The 22,308-nt window shown below is 46.5% G+C and overlaps 1 protein-coding gene across 6 annotated transcripts in view; it reads right to left on the bottom strand.

The window, feature by feature from the left end:
* The window catches only part of TULP4 (TUB like protein 4), a 304,765-nt gene that overhangs the window by 27,621 nt on the left and 254,836 nt on the right, over window positions 1-22,308 (bottom strand). For all 6 annotated transcript variants that reach the window (XM_049904582.1, XM_049904572.1, XM_049904561.1 and 3 more), the window contains 2 exons: window positions 15,186-15,352; window positions 793-1,017 (listed from right to left, as the gene is read on the bottom strand). In XM_049904582.1, coding sequence (XP_049760539.1) covers window positions 793-1,017; window positions 15,186-15,352 — 392 coding nt within the window. The remainder of the gene's footprint in view (window positions 1-792; window positions 1,018-15,185; window positions 15,353-22,308) is intronic.

Raw genomic sequence — 22,308 nt, 5'->3', positions numbered from 1 at the left:
GCAGTAATAGGCAGATAGAGTCTGTATGCCACCATGAAAAACCAACTGGTCGCTAAAGTGACAATCAGTATAGCAGAGGGTGAAGTGGGCGCTGAGTGGGGTCACCCTCCCCAGCACAGTGAGGAGCAGTGCAGGTTCTAACGGTGCTGGGTTCAAATCCTGACCATGCCAGCAGCAGCTGCAAATGACTGAACATCTACAAGCACATCTCCTGCTTTCTCTGACGGGAACGATGGCAGCATTCGCCTCCTGCCTCACAGTCAGACAAGACAGAGTCCTGAAAAGTACTGTGTGCAATGCCGAGTATACAGTAAGTGCTAAATACAAAACCCATTGCTGTCGAGTCTACTCCGACTCATAGCGACCCTACAGGACAGTGCAGAACTACCCCATAGGATTTCCAAGGAATGCCTGGTGGATTCGAACTGCTGACCTTTTGGTTGCCAGACATAGCTCTTAGATGCTAACAATTTTCATCATCAGGGTGACACAGCAATCAAGCTCGGAAAGCTGTCTTTGCCATGGAAAGAGAACATCCGGCACAAGAGGCAAATCTCACACAGATGGTAGCCGTGACGCTGATGACAGGCTGCACACGTGGGAGAAGATGCCAGAACTCTGCAGAGCGTATACCTTTACCACCCAGCTGCCCCTGTCAAGAGTGGACAAGACCCCTGTGTACTGCTCTGTACTTTGACCCGTCTTTCCAGCTCTGCCCTTCTCCAGGTGAGCCCTCCTGCACAGGAGCCAGGACACGCAAGGAGGGAACAGGGTGGGTGGGGGCGGCAGTACCTTGATGGTGGGGATGAAGGCCGTGGAGAGGTAGGAGCAGAGGCGGGGGGGCAGGCTCAGCTTGCTGACGTCCTTGTCCTCTCGCAGGGCGCTGGCGATGGCCTGCTGGCACAGCAGCTGCAGGCTGGACACCCGGTGCTCCACGCGCACCACATACAGGGCCGGTCCCGAGGCCATGAGCAGCCGCGAGTCCCGGTGGCCCCAGCAGATGGAGATGATGGGGCGCTGCCAGGAGGCAAGCAGAGGCGTGTGTAAGGCTCCGCTCTTGTGGCAAGCAAAGAAAGATCCCGCGCTCTTGTCTCAAGCAAAACAAAGTGAGTGGATGGTTTTGAGAGTATTGGTTTTAAAGTTAAAAGCATAATAAAAATAGCCATTGCCATTGAGCCAATTCCAACTCATAGCGACCCTACAGGACAGAGTAGAACTGCCCCATAGAGTTTTCACGGCTGTAACTCTTTATGGATCAGACTGCCGTATCTTTCTCCCACCGAGCAGCTGGTGGGTGGAATCGCCTACTTTTTGGTTAGCAGTTGAGTGCTTAACCACTGAGCAACAAGGGTTCCAAAAGCACAGTGAAAAGCAAAAACCAAACCCACTGACACTGAATCGATTCTGACTCATAGTGACCCCACAGGACAGAGTAGAACTGCCCCATAGGGTTTTCACGGAGCGGCTGGTGGATTTGAACTGCCAACTTTTTGGTTAGTAGCCGAGCTCTTAACTACTGCGCCAACACAGCCCCAAAAGCACAATAACTCCACTAACCCACAGCTGTCGAGTCGATTCCGACTGTGCCCCATAGAGTTTCCAAGGAGCGCCTGGTGGATTTGAACTGCTGACCTCTTGGTTAGCAGCTGTAGCACTTAACCACTACGCCACCAGGGCTTCCAAAAGCACCAATAAAAAAAACATATTATGAAAATCCACTATTTTCACTGACAAGTAGTTAGGTCTTCAGGTTGGAGCACAAGCAAAGCACTGAGGGTTTACAGAGTTCTCTCATGTGCATCACTTCATGTGACACCACCCGAAAACCTCAGTGAGCATCTCAGAATAAAATCTACCCAGAGACGACACCAGCATGGGGCACAGTAACCCATACTAAGCTCTGATACGAGACTCAAGACTCTTGGGGCTCCAAATGCCCAGTGGTGGGCCCCATGGCTTGGGGAGGTGTGAGGAGGTAGACCAAGTGGCCCTGGCCTTCTGTCTTGACAAGGCAGCATTTTAGTGAGTTCGGGGTCTGCGTCTGGGTCCAGGTCCAACACCATCACTCAGCAGCTGTGTGACCTGGGGGCTGGTAGGCAGCCCTGCGAGTCTCCCCCTCCTCACGAGAAACATGGGGACGTTGTGAGGATGGACAAGGTGAATGATGGGAAAGTGCCCTGTGACCTCACACAGGAGATCACCTGCAGGTAGACATGAGGTCACTGTTAAGCTCCGTCATCCTGAGGCTGACGGGCAAAGTGGAGAGAAAGAGGATGGGGTCATTCCTTTTGCCTTGACTACAAAAAGGCAGCTGGAAGCCCACGTTTGCAAGCCAGAAACTTCTTGTACTGAAAAAGTCGAAAGCCCACGGGTGCCATCTGAGAAGATGAGCCAAGGAGAGACGAAGGGAAGGAGGGCTGTGACGGAGGAGCAGCCGCAGGATTCGTCCACCTCGGTGCAGACAGATGGAGCTCGAATTTAACGAGGTCCGCAGGGGTTCCAGAGGTTGGGAGTGGGGATGCCAGATAGTTTACATGAATGATGGATAGGAACAAGATTTTCACAGCACTTTAGTGACAAACATCAAGATAAAAGGGGCACGTGAAGACATTTCCGTAACATAGCCTCCAGGGTCAGTTAGTCCTGGTTTCACCTTCAAAACAAAACGTGAGGCTGAAGGTAGTCCATCTTCCGTTTCCTTCAGAGTGCGGCCGGACAGCCGGTGGGACCAAGGCTGCAAGTCCACTGCTGGAGAAGCCAAGTTTGGTGGCTGTACTACTAAGATAGGCATCTGTTATGGCCTGAATAAATCCACTGCCAACAAGTTGATTCCGACTCACAGCAACCCTATAGGACAGAGCAGAACTGCCCACAGGGTTTCCAAGTTGCGGCTGGTGGATTCGAACTGCCGATTGTTTGGATAGCAGCCTGATGATTAACCACTGCAGCAGCAGGGTTCCATGGCCTGAAGAGTGTCCCCAAAAAAGATACACTGACATCCTAACCACTATCTCTGAATGTGACCTTGTTTGGAAACAGGTTTTTTTATGTTTTCAGTTAGGTCAAAAGAGGTCACACTGAAGTAGGGTGGGTCCTAACCCCTTCTGAGTGGCGTGTTATAAAGGGGAGTATGGACATGGAGACAGAGTCACAGAGGGGAAAGACACCATGTGGAGCTGCATCTACAAGCAGTGAAGGGGCACCAAGGAATGTGGTGGCCACTAGAAGCTACAAAGGAGGCACGGACTGGTTCTCCTCTCAAAGCTGAGATGGAATCGACATGGCTGATACCCTGATTTGGACTTCCAGCCTCCAGGCCTGTGAGACAATACATTTCTGTTCTTTAAAGTCACCATTTTGTGGTACTTTCTTATGGCAGCCCTAGGAGACTAAGGCAGCCTCCTCATAAGATGATCTCACACAGAGGGGGAAGCCCATAGAAAACCAAAACCAAACCCGTTGCTGTTGAGTCGATTCAGACCTACAGCTATCTTACAGGACAGAGGAGAACTGCCCCATAGGGTTTCCAAGGAATGGCTGATGGATTTGAACTGTTGACCTTTTAGTTAGCAGCCGTATCACTTAACCACTGTGCCACTAAGGCTCCAAGGCCATAGAACGGAGTGTTAATTTACAGCAAGGCTCCAGAGTGTTCATTTGCATAATCATAGCTGAGGACAGAAGCAACTACACATAAAGCAGCTCTGCTATCATCAACCTCCTAAGTGAGGTTAGAGGTAGAGGCTCTGTTGTCGTTAGGTGCCATCAAGTCTGTTCTGACTCACAGCGACCCTACGTGCAACAGACCAAAACACTGCCTGGTCCTGTATCATGCTTACAATCGTTGCTATATTTGAGCCCTTTGTTGCAGCCACTGTGTCAATCCATCCCATTGAGGGTCTTCCTCTTTTCCACTGACCCTCCACTTTACCAAGTTTGATGTTCTTCTCCAGGGACTGGTCCCTCCTGATAACATGTCCAAAGTACGTGAGACAAAGCCTCACCACCCTGGCTTATGGGAGTCCATGTATATTCGGTAGTCTTTGCCAACACCACAATTCAAAGGCATCAATTCTTCTTCGGTCTTATTCATTGTCCAGCTTTCACACGCATATGAGATGATTGAAAACACCATGGCTTGGGTCAGGCATACCTCAGTCCTCAAAGTGACGTCTTTTTCAACACTTTAAAGAGGTCTTTTGCAGCAGATTTGCCCAATGCAATATGTTCTTTAATTTCTTGACTGCTGCTTCCATGGGTGTTGATTGTGGATCCAAGTAAAATGAAATCCACACTTAATCTTAACAGTTTAAACACCACCCGAGCCTGAGCCTGAGCTTGACAATATTCACAACTGAACCAAACTAAACCAATTGCCATCGAGTTGATTCGGACTCATAGCAACCCTATAGGACAGAATAGAACTGCCCCATAGCGTTTTCAAGGAGCAGCTGGTGAATTCAAACTGCTAACCTTTTGGTTAGCAGCTTGAGCTCTTAACCACTGTGCCACCAGGGCCCTGAACTGACAGCAGCTCAAATAATGAAGGTCAGGACGGCCGGGCTAGTTGTAACTGGCCACAGAAATATCGGACACTTCTTTCCTTCAATTTTTCACTATTCTTGAGTGTTCAGCCTGGCATGCCAACGGTTACAATGCAGGGGATATCTTTATATTTATCCTCCTGTCTCTCTTCCCAGTTCTGCATTTCACAATAACTATCTCTGTATAACAGTTGATTACATGTTTTGGGAGGGTCTTACATAAACTAAAAACCAGTCGCCGTCAAGTCAATTCCGACCCATGGCAAGCACATGTAGTCCCTGGTGGTGCGAACAGTTAATATACTCAGCTGCTAACCCAAAGACTGGAGGTTTGAGGCCACCCAAAGGCACTTTGGAAGAAGGGTCTGGGGATCTAATTCTGAAAACTCAGCCACTGAAAACCCTATGGAGGGCAGTTCTACTCTGACACTCATAGGGTCACCATGACTTCGCATCAACTTGGTGGCAACTAGTAATGGTACAATATATAAAGTAATTATTATGATGTGTATGTATCTCTCCTATTACGTATCTGTACCATGGAACTTATGCCATTTATAGACTTTCAAACTGGATGAAAATCCTCTGCTACATTTACATGTATAGTCACTACCCATCATTGCAAAAATAACTGCCACTGTCTGGTGAAAGTTTACTACAGTTCGCTAGCACATGAAGCACCTCACACGCATTACCTCGTCTCATCCTCTCGATTCCAACATGGAGCTATTGTTCCCATGTAGCATATGAGGAAACGGAGGCTAAGTGAGCCTCAGTAACTTGGGCACAGCTAGTAAACAGGAGAGCCAGCCTCCTCCCCCTTTTCCGTCCAGGTCTACAGCCGGTGCTCACGTCACTACGAGGCGCTGCCTCCCTATGTGTCTGCACGTTGATACAACAGCTCCAAGAATGTCTGATGTCCCACTGAAAACTGTAATGATATGGCAATCACAAATAAAGTCATGAACCCATATTTTCCTCTTAATCCATTTAGTCAAGGCTATTTGATTCAGAGCTGGACAACAAATAAGGAAGACCGAAGAAGAATTGATGCCTTTCAATTATGGTGTTGCCAAAGAACACTGAATATACCATGGACTGTCAGAAGAACGAACAAGTCTGTTTTGGAAGAAGTAACACCAGAATGCTCCTTAGGAGCAAGGATGGCGAGACTTTGTCTCACATACTTTGGACATGTTATCAGGGCAGACCAGTCTCTAGAGGACATCATGCTTGGTAAAGCAGAGGGCCAAGAGAAAAAGAGGAAGACCCTCAATGAGATGGATTGAACCAGTGGCTACAAGAATGGGCTCAAGTATAACAATGGTTTTGAGGATGGTGCAGGTCCAGGCAGTGTTTCGTTCTGTTATACACAGGGTCGCTGTGAGTCGGCACTGACTCGATAGTACCTAACAACAACAACAACATTTGACTTGGAAACAAATCGAATGGCACGTCTCTAGAAAAGGCAAATGAAGGAGAAACAGGCTGCACAAATAGCAAATGGATAAAAGACCTGAATGATTCATTATGGCAGAAAAGAATCTACAGGTCAGGTGGGCCCACAAGTGGAGGTAAATTAGCCAATTAGCGTTGTCAGAGGAACACAAATCGCAGCAGGACAGCACGGCTCGGGCACGGGGGCGGGGGTGGGGGGCTGCTCCACTCTGGCATTGCATTCATGAGGAAAACAGAATTCGCAGCCAAGTACAAGTGAAAGGATGTGAAAGATTAAAGCACTGACAACTAGCACCTGGGGACAGGAGCTAGAATTATTCAGCCTGGAAAAGCGAAGCCTGCAGGGTCTCACAGGAAGAAGCAAGGCGATCCCCCCTCATCTGAGAATGAGTCGAGATGACCAGCAGGAACTTAAATTAATTTGGGGTATAGCACTCACTCAGTTGCCCAGGTCACAATGAGCAGAAAACAGGCCGATTTAATTTAGTTTTTATGCAAGATGATAAAGAAGCAAAAATAACTGCTGGTACCTTTGCCGTAACAATGGTTAAGGTTGTATCACAAAATACAGAAGAATTTTTAGGCAGTGAGAGCTACCACTACTTCTCTGAAGATTTTGAGGGGTCACTGATGAGGAAAAATTAACTACCATAATTACTGTTCGCTCAGAGGTCAGGCGGTAGGGCTACGACCACTCAGGGTTCCTTTAAGTCCTATAAATCCATAAAACCAGTTGCCGCCGAGTCAATTCCGGCTCCCGGGGACCCCAAGTGTGCAGAGTAGAGCGGCACCCGTAGAGTCTCCAATGGCTGATTTTTCAGCGGTAGACTGCCAGACCTTTCTTCCCAGAACCTCTGGGTGGACTCAAACCTCCAGCCTTTCAGTTAGTAGCCAACTGCTCAGCCATTGGCACCACCCAGGGATTCGCTGTAAGTCCATGGTTAAGTCCTTTTACAAAGTGTCATCTTACTTTTTTGAAATCACATTTCCTTGTTGGTGCGGATTTTCCCTGTCCTGGTTTATGGGTACTGCAGCCTAGAGGGCCCTCAAATGTTCTGCTGAGTTTCACGAAGAGCCAGGTGGACACGGAGGTAACGTCACCTGCCCACAGACACGGGGAGTGGGCTGTTTACCAAAGCCAAGTCTTGGTGTAGCTGCCTCACCATCACCTGCTTGTCATCTGTCCTTTGGGATCAGCCATGCTGGCCCAACGTGCTCACCCACCGTCTGCTAGCCCCACACCTCGCCACACGGAGAAGGCTTCCACCCCAGGAACCCCCATGTCTTGGGATGAAGAGAAAAGTACCCAATGTTCCAAGTCCAATAACCCTTACAGGGTATTCCAAGCGCAACTCCCACAAATTAATGTTTTTGTTTGAACAGCTGCTGCCTGCTAGGGAGAAACCCAGCTGTGAATTTGTGGACTTAATCTCCTTCTCAAATCACACAAAATGACTATTTTTAGAACCGGGATGTCTAGAATTGCGAAGTTGATAGCATCAAAGTCTTAATTTGTATAGGGATGCTCACATAATTTGCACATCTAAATCCGAGGCAAAAGGCAAGAAAGTGGGCTGCATCTCAGGCAGTGCTGGCATGGCAGGGCCTCGTGCCTTTGGCAGCTGTACGAAACCAGGAGCGAGGCTGCTCAGCGGCAGAGGCTACGCTGTTCACAACGTGGCTTGGAGGTGAGCTGGCTGACACCCAGGTGAGTTGTTCCTCCCAAGTATGACTGTCTAGACACCTACTGCCAAGCCATTTCAAGCGGGCGGCAGTAAGTCTGTTCTGCCTCACTTGCCCCGCCATGACGATATGGGACGCGTTCATAAATGTTCAGTTTCAGCTCCTTACTGTGGTGGGTGAGCTGATGCTACGTCTTCCATGCTAGGCATCCATCCAGGCATTTATTCCTCCACTGAGCTGTCGATCAGCCATTCCATAAACATCTCTTAAAGGTTCACAATGGACCAGACACATCCTTGGTATTAGGGGATGGAAATGGAATAAAATCAGTGCCTGTCCCAGGTGGCGGGGAGAGATATTGTAATATCTGACATGATACAACGTCAGGTAGTGAGATGTGCTATGAACTGAAATCAGAGTGGGGTGAGGGGCCGAGACAGAGCGCACGGCTGCTGCAGGTAAAGGGGAACAGGGAAGCTGCCTAACAAGGTGAGACTGAGCAGAGGCTGGGCTGAGGTGAGGGAGTTTATTTATTTTTATTGGAATCAAAAGCTTCCTCACTGTTACTATTTCCGTATACAGCAGTGAGTTGGATGGAGTCCTCTAAACATTTAAAAGGAATAAAAAGCATGGTGTCCTTCACACATTAAAGGTAAGCTATTCAAGTACATGTCATTGGGTGGACCAAATGGATAAGTGCTCAGCTACTAATCGAAAGGCTGGTGGTTTGAATAAACCCAGAGGTGCCTTGGAAGAAAGGTCTGGCAACCTACTTCTGAAAGGTCACAGCTACTGGAAAACCTATCCTATGGAGTACGGTTCTACTGTGACACTTGTGGGATCACTGTGAGTCAGAATCAACTCGACAGCAACTAGTTTTAGGATTAAAGGAAAACAAAAGGGTCAAAACCAACCACACGGGCCCAAGATAGGGAAAAGAAGGCAGTCCAAAGGTTTATGGCTGACTCGGGGCCCTGTGGAGAACTAGCCAGCAGACTGGCCAAGGATCAGACCCCCTTGAATGTTGTAGGGCTCTCCTTGTCTCCCACAGTCTGCAGCCCCGCCCCAGACTTTGTTTCTTCTTCCAGCAATTTCCCCTAAGAGGGTGGGGGTCGGTCTCAGAAGAGACAGGCTGCCAAGTGTTTACCAGCACATGCAGCAGTAGGTGTTCAGCTCACGGAGTATGAACATGGTATGAAGGAGGACAGCCTTCTATCACGGTTCACCCTGAAAACGACCGAGCGGGTGATGGTTCACCTGCAGCCTGAGCTGGCCGGAGCCACGAAAGCGCCGAATATTAAGTTACGATGATTCCAGCAGCAGTAAAAGCGAGCTCAGGATTCAGCCAGATCCTAGTTTGTGTTTGTATTTCGTAAGCAGCAACAGTCCCACCAAGGACTTTTCCACCTATGTATCACATGCGACGGAAAAAGCACACGTGTGGCAGCAGCTTCGCGAGAACTATCGTTGTTCTTGGCCCCGGACTCGTGGCGACCCCTGCACAATGGAACAAAACGCTGTCTGGTCCTGCGCCATCCCCATGGTTGGTTGTGGAACGGACCGTTGTGATCCACGGAGGTCTGAATGGCTGATTTTCGAAAGCAGATCACCAGGCCTTTCTTCCTAGTCCCTCTTAGCCTGGCAGCTCTGCACTGGCTGAGACTTGGGCCTGGATCTCCTCCGTGGAAGGTGAGAATTCTACCACTGAGCCACCACTGACCCCTAATCCACAAGGAGGCAGATATATTTTTGCTGTAGGACTTTCCTTTAATAGTTATACAAGTCTATGAGCACAAACTCTTATTTGATTTTCAGATATCTTCTTCCTCCTCCTCCCCTTTTAATTTTTTACCCAAATACCTCATATCAACAACTGAACCTATAGACTATGGGGTGATCCCCCAACTTGCCTTTCATGCACAAAAAGTTCATAAAGCTTAAAAAACAAAACAAAACAAATTATTGAAGCCTGCAAACTTCAGTTAGAAGTGTTTACTTTAAAAATCTGTTGTCAGATTATCATTTATGTGATTATACATAGAAGTCACTGAGAACAGCTAATGAGATAAATTATAGAATTTCAAAGTACAACATGTAGGAAGGAAAGGAAAATAAATTAGAGTATATTTCCTTAGAAGAGCTTCAGCCCCAGGCATTGCTGTTGTGAGTAAATCAAAAGAATCAATTTTAAAGCTGGTGTGGCCCAAGTTTGTACCGGGCAACGGCTTTATATGCAATAACCTACAATCTAATTAACTTGGAAATAAATTTTCCCATCTCAATTGCATTTAGTTCTTTTTATAAACAGTCCAATAAATTGCCTAACTTCCTTCCTGCTATAAAAACATCCCTGCCCTTGGACTCCTTGAACAGCACACCACAGCTAACATGTTATTTTAGAATCATTATAGGCAATGGTTAAGTTGGTACTACATGATTAATCCTGTACTTGATTTTTAGTGACAGCATTACTTAACTATATATAATTAAAGCAATTTTTTGAATGGTTGAAATGAACCTTGAAGTGAAAAAAAAAAAAAAAGAAAGAAAAGAGGAGACACTGTAGGAATACTCTTCTCCAAAGGAAATTCAGTTGAGCCTTCCACCTATCCCTAACCCCCAGTTTAAATTCAAGACTCATGTTAATTTCATGTGATGATGAAAACTTGTGCAATGGTTAAGGCCATTGAACCTCTACTACATTCTAGGCACAGTAAAGGTTAGAAAAACGAAGCAAGCATGGTTTCTAACAGAAACATGTAATATCTGCCAGAGGTATTAAGCACCCCGGGATTCAGAGAGAAGAGAGGTTGTAATCAGCTGGGCGGATTTAAAGAATGTGGCTAAGTTGGTTTTAAGGGTATGATTTCCCCCAGCTAAGACGGCAGGGAAGGGCATTTCCGTTGAGGGAACAAAATGCCAGCAGGGTGCCTGACGTCATACAGAACAGGAGACAACTCTGAATGGACATGGAACATGTTTCAGCACCTGAATTTATAAATATTCTAATAAACCCAAAAGATATTAACTCAGAAAGTGCTTAAAATTCCCACCCTCTCCTACTCACCTTTCAGTTAGGCTAGAGATAGAAAACTAGCATGAGATCTGATTGAGAAGGACCTATACCCTACTGGTTCAAACCATCAACAGGAAGAACTAAAGAAAGTCTATGCTGACAACTGTCTGTCCATCAATTCACTGAACAAATATTTACGGAGCACCTACTATATTCCAGCAGTGCTGGCAGTAGGGTCACACTCCCAAATCCAATGACTACCATCTATGGTGCTTTTGGCACATCTTGGCTTTGGGTCAATGGCCTCATCTCTTCTCCACTTCAGCTCTTCCCTGGGATTGTGTCATCACTATTCTAAAAATGGGAATTTGAATTTCCTATCCAACCACAACTTCCTTCCTCCTCACGTGCCTTTTCATGACTTCATACCACCCAGTCCCAGGTCATAAAGCCTCCACCCGTGACTCCGAGGCTGGCCATCTCCACTGGGTCCTCAGTAGCACCCTCGATTCCTCCCCTCCTGTGTGTTTGTCTTTCTGTTGTACTGACCTTTCCAGTTCCTGGTCTCAGAAAATCTGTAAAGCCATGCTACCCAGCTTTGTCTGGGGCTTCTTATCTCAAATGGCTCCCTCCTCATATTCCCCAGTGGCACTGATGTCACATCTTTCCCGGGCTTTTCAACCCTGCCCTTTAGTTCACTGAGAAGACAGAAGTTGTCCTAAGAGACCTGCTTCAGCTCTCTCCTTTCCTTAAAAACCATTTGGCTCCCCCGACAATCTCTCCTTCCTGAACATCTCTTCCAGATTAACCTCCCTCTCTCCTCAAACCCACACCTTCCAACTGCCTTGGGTCCTGGTTCCATGCTGTTCTTTTGCTTCCTTCTTTTCTCTTTCTTCCCCAAAGCCTTTTGTTTGCTTATAAATATGACAGTGTCTCAACTATTTAAAGACACCGATGTCTTCAGTCACTGGCAATCATCATAATATGATTTGTAAAAAACTAAATAATAAATTACCTTTAGAAATAGAATACACTCTGTCTACAGCACAGACAACGCGATGGGCAATGTAGAAAACAAAACTAGAAAAGTGCTTTGGGGCCAGATTATGTTAGGTCTCGTGAGTCTGGCTACGTATGTTGAGACTTAATTTTTTTTTTTTCCTGAGCAAGGGAAAGGCAGGGCAGGACTATGGAAAGGTTAATCTGATAGCAGTCTTGCCAAAATCCCAGGCAGAGGAGTGAGGAAGAAAATCAGGGCAGCAAGAAGAGGGTAGAGGAGACAGGATTCAGAGATGTAACATGACTTGGCTCCCGATGCCCAGAGGAGAATGGCGCCAGTACCAGTAAAAGCAGACAGTCTTAGTTGGAGGTGCCAGCTAGATGTCTGAGTGGAGGTGCTTAGAAAGCAGTGGGAGCCTGGGACTGGATCTCAGGCAAGAGACTGGGGTTGAGATAGACATGGAGTCATCTGCACAGAGGCCGTACTGGAGAAATGAGATTGGATTAAATGCCAAAGGAATGAGTGGAGAGGAAGGGGAAATGAGACGAGGACCAAGAACAGAATTCTTGATGATGGAGTAATAGCATTCATTTAACAAGCAGCAGAAGGAAGAAGGAACCAGAAGGGGATGCCATAAAGACCAGTAAAGACGACTATGTCAAACAAGAGGACAACAATTAGATGCAGACATGAGAAAACTGGATTCGGTGGTTAGGAGGTCAATAGAGTATCTTCAGTGGAGTAACAGTGATGGAAGTCACACTGAAAAATACATGTTCATTCATTCAACCCACATTCATTGAGACATCTACTGTGGCCAAGTGTTGTTCCAGGTGCTGGAGGTATAGCTGTGATAGACAAGACAAAGAATTGGAGACTAAGTGGCCAGTGAAGATGCTCAGGATGTGAACTGTCTTGTACCGCCTGGGCCCCGTGTTACAAGGGTGAATGGGATCAGACCCCACCAGGTCCAGCACTGCTCTGGGGCTCATGTTACAAGGGTGAGTGGGGTCAGATCCCACCAGGTCCAGCGCTGCCCTGGGCTCTGTGTTACAAGGATGAGTGGGATATTTGAGGTTGCCACACTCATGTCCCTTATACCCCAGTGGGATGAAACAGCAAGGCAGATAATAAGTGTAAAATTTCCAGATTACAGTAAGTGTCATGAAAGCAAGACATGACGGAATGGGGTGCTTTCAGAGTCATGGAATCTTTCCAAGGTGGTGAGATGGGAGTGAGGACCTGAAAGGTGAGGAGGTGTCAGTCTGAAAACCCGGTGTCTTAGTTATCTAGTGCTGCTATAACAGAAACAGCACAAGTGGGTGGCTTTAACAAACAGAACTGTATTTTCTCACAGTTTAGGAGGCTACAAGTCCAAATGCAGAGCGCCGGCTCTCAGGGAAGGCTTTCTCTCTCTCTGTTGCCTCTGGAGTAAGGTCCCTGTTGATCAGAACACCCTCTTCTCAGCCACGTCTGCAGGCAGGTCTCTCTCTTGCATCGTCTCTGGTGTTACAGCTCTCTCACTGTGTCTCCTGGTTCTAGGGAGTTCTCAGAGCAGGGATCCCAGGTCCAAAGGATTCGCTCCTCTCCAGTCTCTTCTTGGCAGTATTGAGGTCCTTCTCTCTGCTTGCTTCTCTCTCCTTTTATCTCTTGTAAGATAAAAGGTATGGCTCAAGCATGGGTGTGGCTTGAGTAAGAGCGGTGAAGGGTGGTGAGTCAAGACACATCCCACATTAACCCTGCCTCATTAACACACAGAGGTCAAGATTTACAACACACAAAATGGACGCTAATTGGATAATAACATCAGCTCACAAAATGGAGGATCCTAGCCAAGTTGATACATAATTTGGGGAGACACGATTCAATCCATGACACCAGGTGAAAGGGTTCCGTATAGGGAGGCCTCCAGGATGGCATGTTCCAAGCACAAGGAGGCCTGAGTGGCTGGCGGTGCCCAGGGACTAGGGGAACCGGTGTTGGATGAGGCTTGGGGAGGCAGGGCTGAGCATACACAAGGCCTGTGGGGTCGCCGGGGCGAGGGGAGGTCACCGGAGCTTGAAGTAGGAATGACATGCTGAACGGAAACCTGCAGTGTGGCATGGTGGTGATGAGCTATGGAACCTATCTGCTCCAAGTGAAAACACCGCCCAGCACAGCTTATTTCCTGGGATAGGTGTGCAGGTCTTCAGGACAGAAGAGCGTCAGTTTCTCTTTAATCCGTAACGTAGTGAAATGGCTCTCTGACCAGCTGGAACATGATAACGTCATTTCAGCCCTAGCACTTTGCATGTGGGCTGCTGGGGTTCTGAAGTGGCTTTTTCATTCAGTAATACTCAGATAAATATTTACTGACTGCCTCTTGTGTGAGGGACTGTGGATACAACAGCGAACAAGAAAGACAAGGACCCTGCGTTCAATGCCCTTACAAACAGACCTCACAAGGATCATTTCAAGCTCAAGGAGCATTGCCAAAAATCTCAGCAGTCTGGGGAGTCGGAAGGACCCTCTGCAGAGGTGATGTTTATGCTCAGACAGTACAGGCAGACAGGAGCTATCAGGTAAGGTGTGGGGAACAAGTGTGTCTAGGTGAGGGAACAGCACAGGAAAAGCCTGGAAGACAGAGAGTGTTCTATTTGAGGAAAGGAAAAATCCAGAATGGCAGGAGTAGGGAGGAGGCAGTGGTGACAGCTAAATCTAGAGAGGATATAGGACTGGCTGACAGAGGTTCCTTTAAGGCATACTAGGATTTTCTGGACTTTATCCTAAGGGCAGTAGAATGCTACTGACCTGACTGGTGATTTTACAATGAAGTTGTGGCTGCAAAATGAAGGCAGGTTTGGGAGGGGAAAGAGTGGCTCTAGAGAAACAATGGTGGCTTGGACGAAGGTGGTGGCAGGTGTGGACAAAAGGCTGTTGGCACGGAGATACGTAGGAATCTGAGAAGTAAAATTCCCAAGATTCTGTGGATATGGGGATGGTTGAGAGAGAAAAGTTAGGGGGACTGCTGGTTTCTGGCTGGCACAGGTGACAGGCGAGTGTGCCCTGTCTGGGGGGGGGGCATATTTTCCAGGTGGACTATGTTGAGGCTTGAACATGCTAAGTTTGAAAGGCTTATGAGACAGCTATATGGATGTGAAGCCAGCAGTTGGGTATACACGGGTCTGTTTCCTGAGCGTCAGCCCTTTGTAGAGACACTAGCCACAGCTATAGTGATGGCTGAAATTGCCTACGGAGTGCTGAGCACAATGCTCTTTTGGCGGGGATGGGATAAAGTGTTCTGTTTACAAGGCAAAGACTTCTTTCTCCTGGTTTCTACCTTGTCATTTAATTAAGGTCAACAAAAGATTTAAGTACAATTTGTCAAAGACGATCACAATGAGTACAGTGATTCACAAGAGGCAGAAGACTGACATGGCGGTTTCACTCCCTGAAAGCTGCCGCCGTGATGCAAATGTACACAGGTTCATACGCGTGTCCTTACTTGTACAAGCGTGTCCAGCGTGAAGATGTGTTCCCCACGGACATTGTAGAACTTGACCATGGCGCTCTTCAGAAGAGGACCATTGGGCAGTTCACCAAGTTGGCTCTGTCTTTCCATTCCGGCCACTGCCAGCAAGTCTCCCTGTGTGCACCACTGGACCACCACCTCTGAAATCACAAAGGAGAGACGTCAGCAGACGACATGTGCCCTGATGCTCACTGGGCAGGGAGCTGCTAAGCAAACATGGCTGTGGCTCTTCCCCTTTTTCTCATGGAAGGCAATACACTACTCATTTCTCTTACGACAACACAGACTGTAAGAAAAAAAACACGACAGGGGCTCATTGGATGGAGATTGCAGGGCCCCTGAAATACAACTAAATCCGGTTAAAAACCTGATATGGTAATGTTGCCATGTTCAATATGGATCTCCAACACTAGGATTTTCATGATGGAACCCGCAGAGAGCAAGTAAGATGACAAAACGTCCATGACTATGCATCATGGAACTGCTTTCCCCTTGCCGTGCCCCCCGTTCCCCAAGATGACTGAATGAGTTTGTAAATGCTAAGAGCAAAAATAAATCAAAATGCCTAAGCTTACATTCATTTGATTTCTGTGCGCCATGGGGCAGATAACGTTCGGGTCAAGGACAGACATGTCTGGGAAGGCCCTGACTCCTACTCAGCATTTGGTGATGTGGTGGGTCTTAAAAAAGAATACAGATACCTGTGGTGGTGGTAGTGTGCTCAGAGGACCTTCTGCACTCTCTGCAGATGTGATGTCCACCTGCAAGCCATTCGGTGCCTCTAAGAAATAGCTACTAAATGGTTTGTCTTATACCATGTGAGCAACCTACCTATTTCTTGCTGGTAAATCAAAGTATTAGTCCTAATAAGATTTATAGCCTATTTTTCCTCCTCAATGATCATTAAAATCATAGGTGGTTTATACAGAGTCCCCTGAGATCTAGGACTAAGTGGCCTATTCTGCAAAGGCTGGATGGGACTAGACAAGGTTCTCTGCCACAACATAGGTACATAGGTCAGAGTTGTGACTAGAACTCAGTGGCTCCTAAACTCTGTCAGGTATATGTGATCACAGGGGCCCTCATTCACCTGAACTCTGTTAGGTCACATGTGTTCACGGCGTCCCTCATTTACCTGAACCCTGTCAGGTCATATGATCACAGTGCCCTCGCTCACCTGAAGTCTGTCAGGTCACACGTGATCACAGCATCCCTCGTTCACCTCAGCTCTGTAAGGTCAAATGTGACCACAGCGCCCTCGTTCACCTGAGCTCTGTCAGGTCACACAGGATCACAGTGTCCCTCATTTACCCATCAACAGTAATGGCTCTGACATTAACACCAGAGAATTCCGAGTCTGCTGATGCTCTTTAACAGCCCCGGAAAACTGGGACTGCTCCCTGGGACAGGGCGGTTTGCCAGGCCCAGGGAGCCAAGAGCTTGCTTGTCAAGGTAGCCCCAGAGCAGAGGCCACTGAGGAAGTAACAGAGATGCAGCCGAAGCATTTCTACACAAACACAAAACAAAAACCACTCACACAACCTGAAACAGTGAAAGCATCAGTAAAAGGAGATTTTTCTTTCTTAAAAGAATACAAAACCAGGAAATGAAAAATAAAAGAATCAAATAAATATCCTGATGAATAAGATTAAAACAAGACAAAAGCGGGAGGGGAAGCTGGAGCGCTTGTGCGCGAACTAACGCAGGTCCCGATACCTACACCGACCTGGTGGAGAGCCGTGACGGTGAGGCTGAAATTGCCGTCTCTGGATGGTAGTTTTAGATACGCCAAGAAATCGAAAGCAACTAACAGCAAAGAGATAACAAAGAAGATGGATTCTAAAGTTTCTTCAGTAGCGGTATAATTGTGGTAATAATATTAATGGCTTCAATCACCAACTTCTTTTTATGATAAGCTTTCCCCCCTTGTGCATAGCAGAGTTTTTTTTTTTTTTTTTAACGATGATTCGCATTCACCTTATTAACTTACAGCGCCTCTTGTTTACCTGAACTCTGTCAGGTCACATGTGATCATGGCGTCCCTCATTCACCTCAGCTCTGTCAGGTCACACGTGATCACAGTGTCCCCTCATTCACCTCAGCTCTGTCAGGTCACACGTGATCAGTGTCCCCTCATTCACCTCAGCTCTGTCAGGTCACACGTGATCACAGCATCCCCTGTTCACCTCAGCTCTGTCAGGTCACACGTGATCACAGTGTCCCCTGTTCACCTCAGCTCTGTCAGGTCACATGTGATCATGGCATCCCTCATTCACCTCAGCTCTGTCAGGTCACACGTGATCACAGTGTCCCCTCATTCACCTCAGCTCTATCAGGTCACACGTGATCACAGTGTCCCCTCATTCACCTCAGCTCTGTCAGGTCACACGTGATCACAGTGTCCTCTGTTCACCTCAGCTCTGTCAGGTCACACGTGATCACAGCGTCCCCTGTTCACCTCAGCTCTGTCAGGTCACACGTGATCACAGCGTCCCCTGTTCACCTCAGCTCTGTCAGGTCACACGTGATCACAGCGTCCCCTGTTCACCTCAGCTCTGTCAGGTCACACATGATCAAAGGTCCCTCGTTTACCTCAGCCCTGTCAGGTCACATGTGATCACAGCATCCCTTATTCACCTGAAACTGTACCGTACAACAACTGTGAGGATGGTGCAGGACCAGGCGGTGTTTTCATTCTGTTGTACACAGGGCAGCTATGAGTGGGAACCGACTGGATGGCACCTAACAACAACAACAACACACCACTAGTGTGTTAGGTATGGAAGAATAATAGCCTTGCCCTTTGGCTGTTTTTATGCATGATTTTATTTTTTCTCTCCATCCCTCCATTCACCCAGACCCTGTAACCACTGATAAGCTTCTATCTCAATGATTCTGCCTATATTCTAGATATTTCATGTACGTGGAATCATACGATATTTGTCCTTGAGCGTCTGGCTTATTTCACACAGCACAGCATTTTCAAGGTTTATCCATGTTGTGACATGTATCAGGATTTTATTTCTCTTCATGGCTGAGTAGTGTTTCATGTGTGTACATACCACATTTTGTTTCTCCATTTATCTGTTCATGGACATTTGGATTGTTTCCACCTGAATACAGTACCACAGTGAGCATTAGCGTACATGTATCTGTTGGAGGTGCTGCTTTCAATTCATTTGGGTGTATATCTAGGAGTGGAATTTTTGTGCCATGTGATAATTATATGTTTAACGTTTTGAGGAGCCACCAACTGTTTTCCACAGTAGCTGTACCATCTCACACCCCTCCCTCCAATAGATGAGGGTCCCAATTTATCCACATCCTAGTCAATACCTGTTATTTTCTGTTTTTGTTTTTACAACAGCCATCCTAATGGGTGTGAAGCGGTACCTCACTGAGGATTTTGTTCTGATTTGCGTTTTCTCTAAATTGTTTTATTAAGACAGAAACATCAGTGTAATGTCACAGAAATAAAGATGACAGCACTAAACTGTCCAGGCTCTTCATCTGACCTTCTTTGCTTAGTGGGAGAGTGAATAACTCTACCATTCTTTCATTTCAAATACGAAAGGTTCTTTGAATTTCATCACAAAATGGTTTTTCCCAACCAAAAAGTGGGTGCTGTGGCTACAGGGTGACCTAGCCACACCATCCATTCAGTGGTTGCTCAAAAACCAAAAAGTGGGTGCTCTGCCTGCAGGGTGACCTAGCCACACCATCAGTTCAGTGGTTGCTCAAAAACCAAAAAGACTCTGACCGCTCAAGGGGGCTGTTTATGAAGCGGGCTGAGGGGAGGAGGACTCCAAATGTTTACTAGCAAATTTCTAGGGATTTCTTTAATGCAGTTACGAGTTCTACTGAGACAGTTGTAGCCTACAGAGGCAAGTTGCTCTTCTAAAAAGAATAAACGCAATAAGAATAATGCCATTTTTTTGTTCTGACAATTACAGGACTCATCGTGTCAGTGGCAGCATCAGATGTGGGCCCATCTGACATTCAGCATAAACCAGTCCTGATCCACAGGACAGATCACAAGCCATCAGGGAAATACCACCACTGCCAGCTGTTGTCAATTGCGACTCATGGTGACCCCACGTGTGTCAGGGTAGAACTGTGCTCCACAGGGTTTTCAAAGGCTGACTTTTCAGAAGCAGATCACCAGGCCTTTCTTCTGAGGTGCCTCTGGGTAGACTCGAACCTCCAACCTTTTGGTTGGCAGCTGAGTGCACTGTCCGTACCACCAGGGACTCCTCAGGGAAACTGGGACCTCAGAAATCCCTGGACAGTAACCTTTAACTACTCAATGTCTGACAGTGAGGGGTAGGTGAGTACCGTTCCACAGGGTGGAATTCCTAGGGATTCAGTCAATGAAGGGTAGGTGAATACCGTTCCACAGGGTGGAATTCCTAGGGCTGGTGTTGAAAATGTCTGTTAATTAGTAGAAAATGCAAGAAAAAGCAAATATTCATTCAGTTTCTAGATGTCACTGTGAAGCACAAGAGGAAAAGGATACAGAAGCCCAGATGCAGTTAGGATAGAACTTTTTCCCCCCCAGGAATTTTTTGTAAGCCATGACTGTCTTTCTCATTTTAAAAATAATTCCCAATATCCTTGCCCAGTATGGGGCAGTTCTACACTGTCCTATAGGGTCGCGACGAGTCAGAATCGACTTGATGGCAACGGGTTTGGTTTCCTTTTTTTTTGCCCAGTGTTACAGAAATAATTTTGTTTGAATCTCTAAAATTTTGCTGTAGAATATAACCTAGAAGGAACGAATTAGTGCCTTTTTTTTTTTTTTTTTCCTCCTGGTAGTCCTTGTGGGGCAGTTCTACTCTGTCCTGTAGGGTCGCTATGAGTCAGAATTGACTCGATGGCAGTGGGTTTGATGGTGTTAACATGGGGTCTCTAAGGCTTCTCACTCATGATAGGGACATGGGGCCGTGGGAGTGCTAAGGTACAAACAGGGCCCATCCCCCCAAAGTACCCATTTTTCCTGATGATTTGGAGTGTGTATTTTTGGTCTCTTAAAGCTTTTATGCAAAGAAAATCAGCAGAATTACACTATTCTACTTCAGCCTTTTAATCTTACGTATCTTTTTTTGGTAAAGGCACAGACGGTTGAAATTTTCTTGTCGTCAGTGATGAGCAAATTTGGTTCTTTGTGTTAAAAAGAAGCCTCTTGTGTGGTATTAATGCTGGACAAAAAAGAGGCAGCCAAGCCTTATGGGAAAAAAAAGGAAACACAATAGTGTTCTTACCAAACAACACATATATTGGAGCTACCGGTTGGGATTTTGAGGTTAACCAGGTCCTTTATTAAATTTCCCTGCTGATGATCCACTTTTCATCAGTCATTAGATACAAGTATAGTTGCTTGTGTGTGTGTAGAGAGGAGAGAGAGAAGAAAACAGAAACCAAGAAACGAATTAATTAGCAAATTGTGTGATGCTAAAATAACCATCAATTTTTTTAATAAGTCTTTTTAGGGAGCATAGTAAAGACTGAAAAAAATATATAGGCATGTATCAATAAGGGTAAACTGGGACAAACCTCTATCAGCCCAAACCTCAGAAGCAACAGCCAGGGCACCCCCAGTAAAACATCTCCACCTCAAACACTGCCCCTGATCTTCTCAGGCTCTAGGCAGTGATAATAGGAGGAAATTCTGCAAAACAAACAAATGAAGAAAGGAAACCCAGGGGTTTGAATGCTTTTTCTTCAAGGCAAATGTGAGGTAGATGTGGGAAGTGCCTGTGAGAGCTGCCCCTCCTGCATTGACTGACTTAGTCAAAGAGTCCCAGAGCTAAAAAGAGCAAAAGTCACAAAAAAGATGAAAACTCCAAAGTGAAGCCTGTAGTAAACACAAGTCCCCAAAGTTGGGTTGTTTAGCAAACTTTTTTTGCAAGGCTGAACTTCCTCAGCAAACAACTGCAAAGCAAAATCAATCCCAGTACTGCCCACCCACATATGACTCTGCAAAGGAAAGGGAGTTTGAAGGGCAAAGCAGCAGGCTGGCCGTGGGGACCCAGAGCTGTTTCCAATTCTAAGTTGTTTTACTCATGACGTAAATTACAGTGTCAGTGACAAACTAAAGAATATCCTGTGTCACCTTTTCTTGCTGAAGAGTTCTTCAAAGGTGTTTCTTTAAGACAGGGACAGAGGATGACTACATGGACTGGAGAACCTTTCTTTCAGTACCCTTAGGAGACATAACACCCTCTTTACACTAGGGCGGATCGCTGTAGCTGGAATGTTGCCTCATGCCATCGCTGATGGCATTCTGGCTATCTCTTCCCAGTATTTACTGACATTGCTCATAAAGCAGTTGATTTAAAAGAAAAAACAAAACAAAACAAAACCAAAAACTATTGCTGCTTATACCCACCACATGTAAGACCGGGTCCATGAAATATTCTGATACTCAGACAGAGAAACTGCTTACATAGCATCAATGCAAGGGACCAGTTCACCTCAATTTAATATAACTTTCTAAAATTAGGAACAGCTTGGGAGGAAAAAACTGAAAACACTTTTAGAGCAGCAGAGACAATCACTGACTTTGCTGCTGTTGTCAGACTTCCATGCTGTCAGTTGTTGTCAATTCTGACTCATGTCAACCCCATGTGTGTCAGAGTAGGACCGCTCCATAGAGTTTTCTTGGCTGTAATCTTAATGGAAGCAGATCACCAGGGCTTTTCTCCCTCAGAGGCACTGGGTGGGTTTCAAACGTCAACCTTTGGGTTAGCAGTTGTGTGTAAACTGTTCATGCCACCTAGGGACCTTAACGTTCTAGTGAATTACTTATTGTTGTGGTTGTGTGCTGTTGAGGTGATTCGGACTTATAGATGTCCTCTAAGGCAGAGGAGAACCACCCTATAGGGTTTCCTAGGCTGTAAACTCTATGGGAGCAGATTGCTAGGTCTTTTCTCCTGTGGAGCTGCTGGTAGGTTTAGATCATTGATCTTCTGGTTAGAAGTCAAGCACTTTAACCATTGTGCCACTACCCAGTGCCATCAAGTATTTCCCTGAATTTTTAGGATAAAAATCAAGTCAAAAAATTTTGACTCCAAGAGGTGAGGCCAAGATGGTGGGT

This window comes from Elephas maximus, chromosome 1 (assembly GCF_024166365.1).
Source record: "Elephas maximus indicus isolate mEleMax1 chromosome 1, mEleMax1 primary haplotype, whole genome shotgun sequence".
NCBI lineage: Eukaryota > Metazoa > Chordata > Mammalia > Proboscidea > Elephantidae > Elephas > Elephas maximus.
Note: the sequence above shows the minus strand (reverse complement) of the source record. Positions and strands in the feature narration are given on the sequence as shown.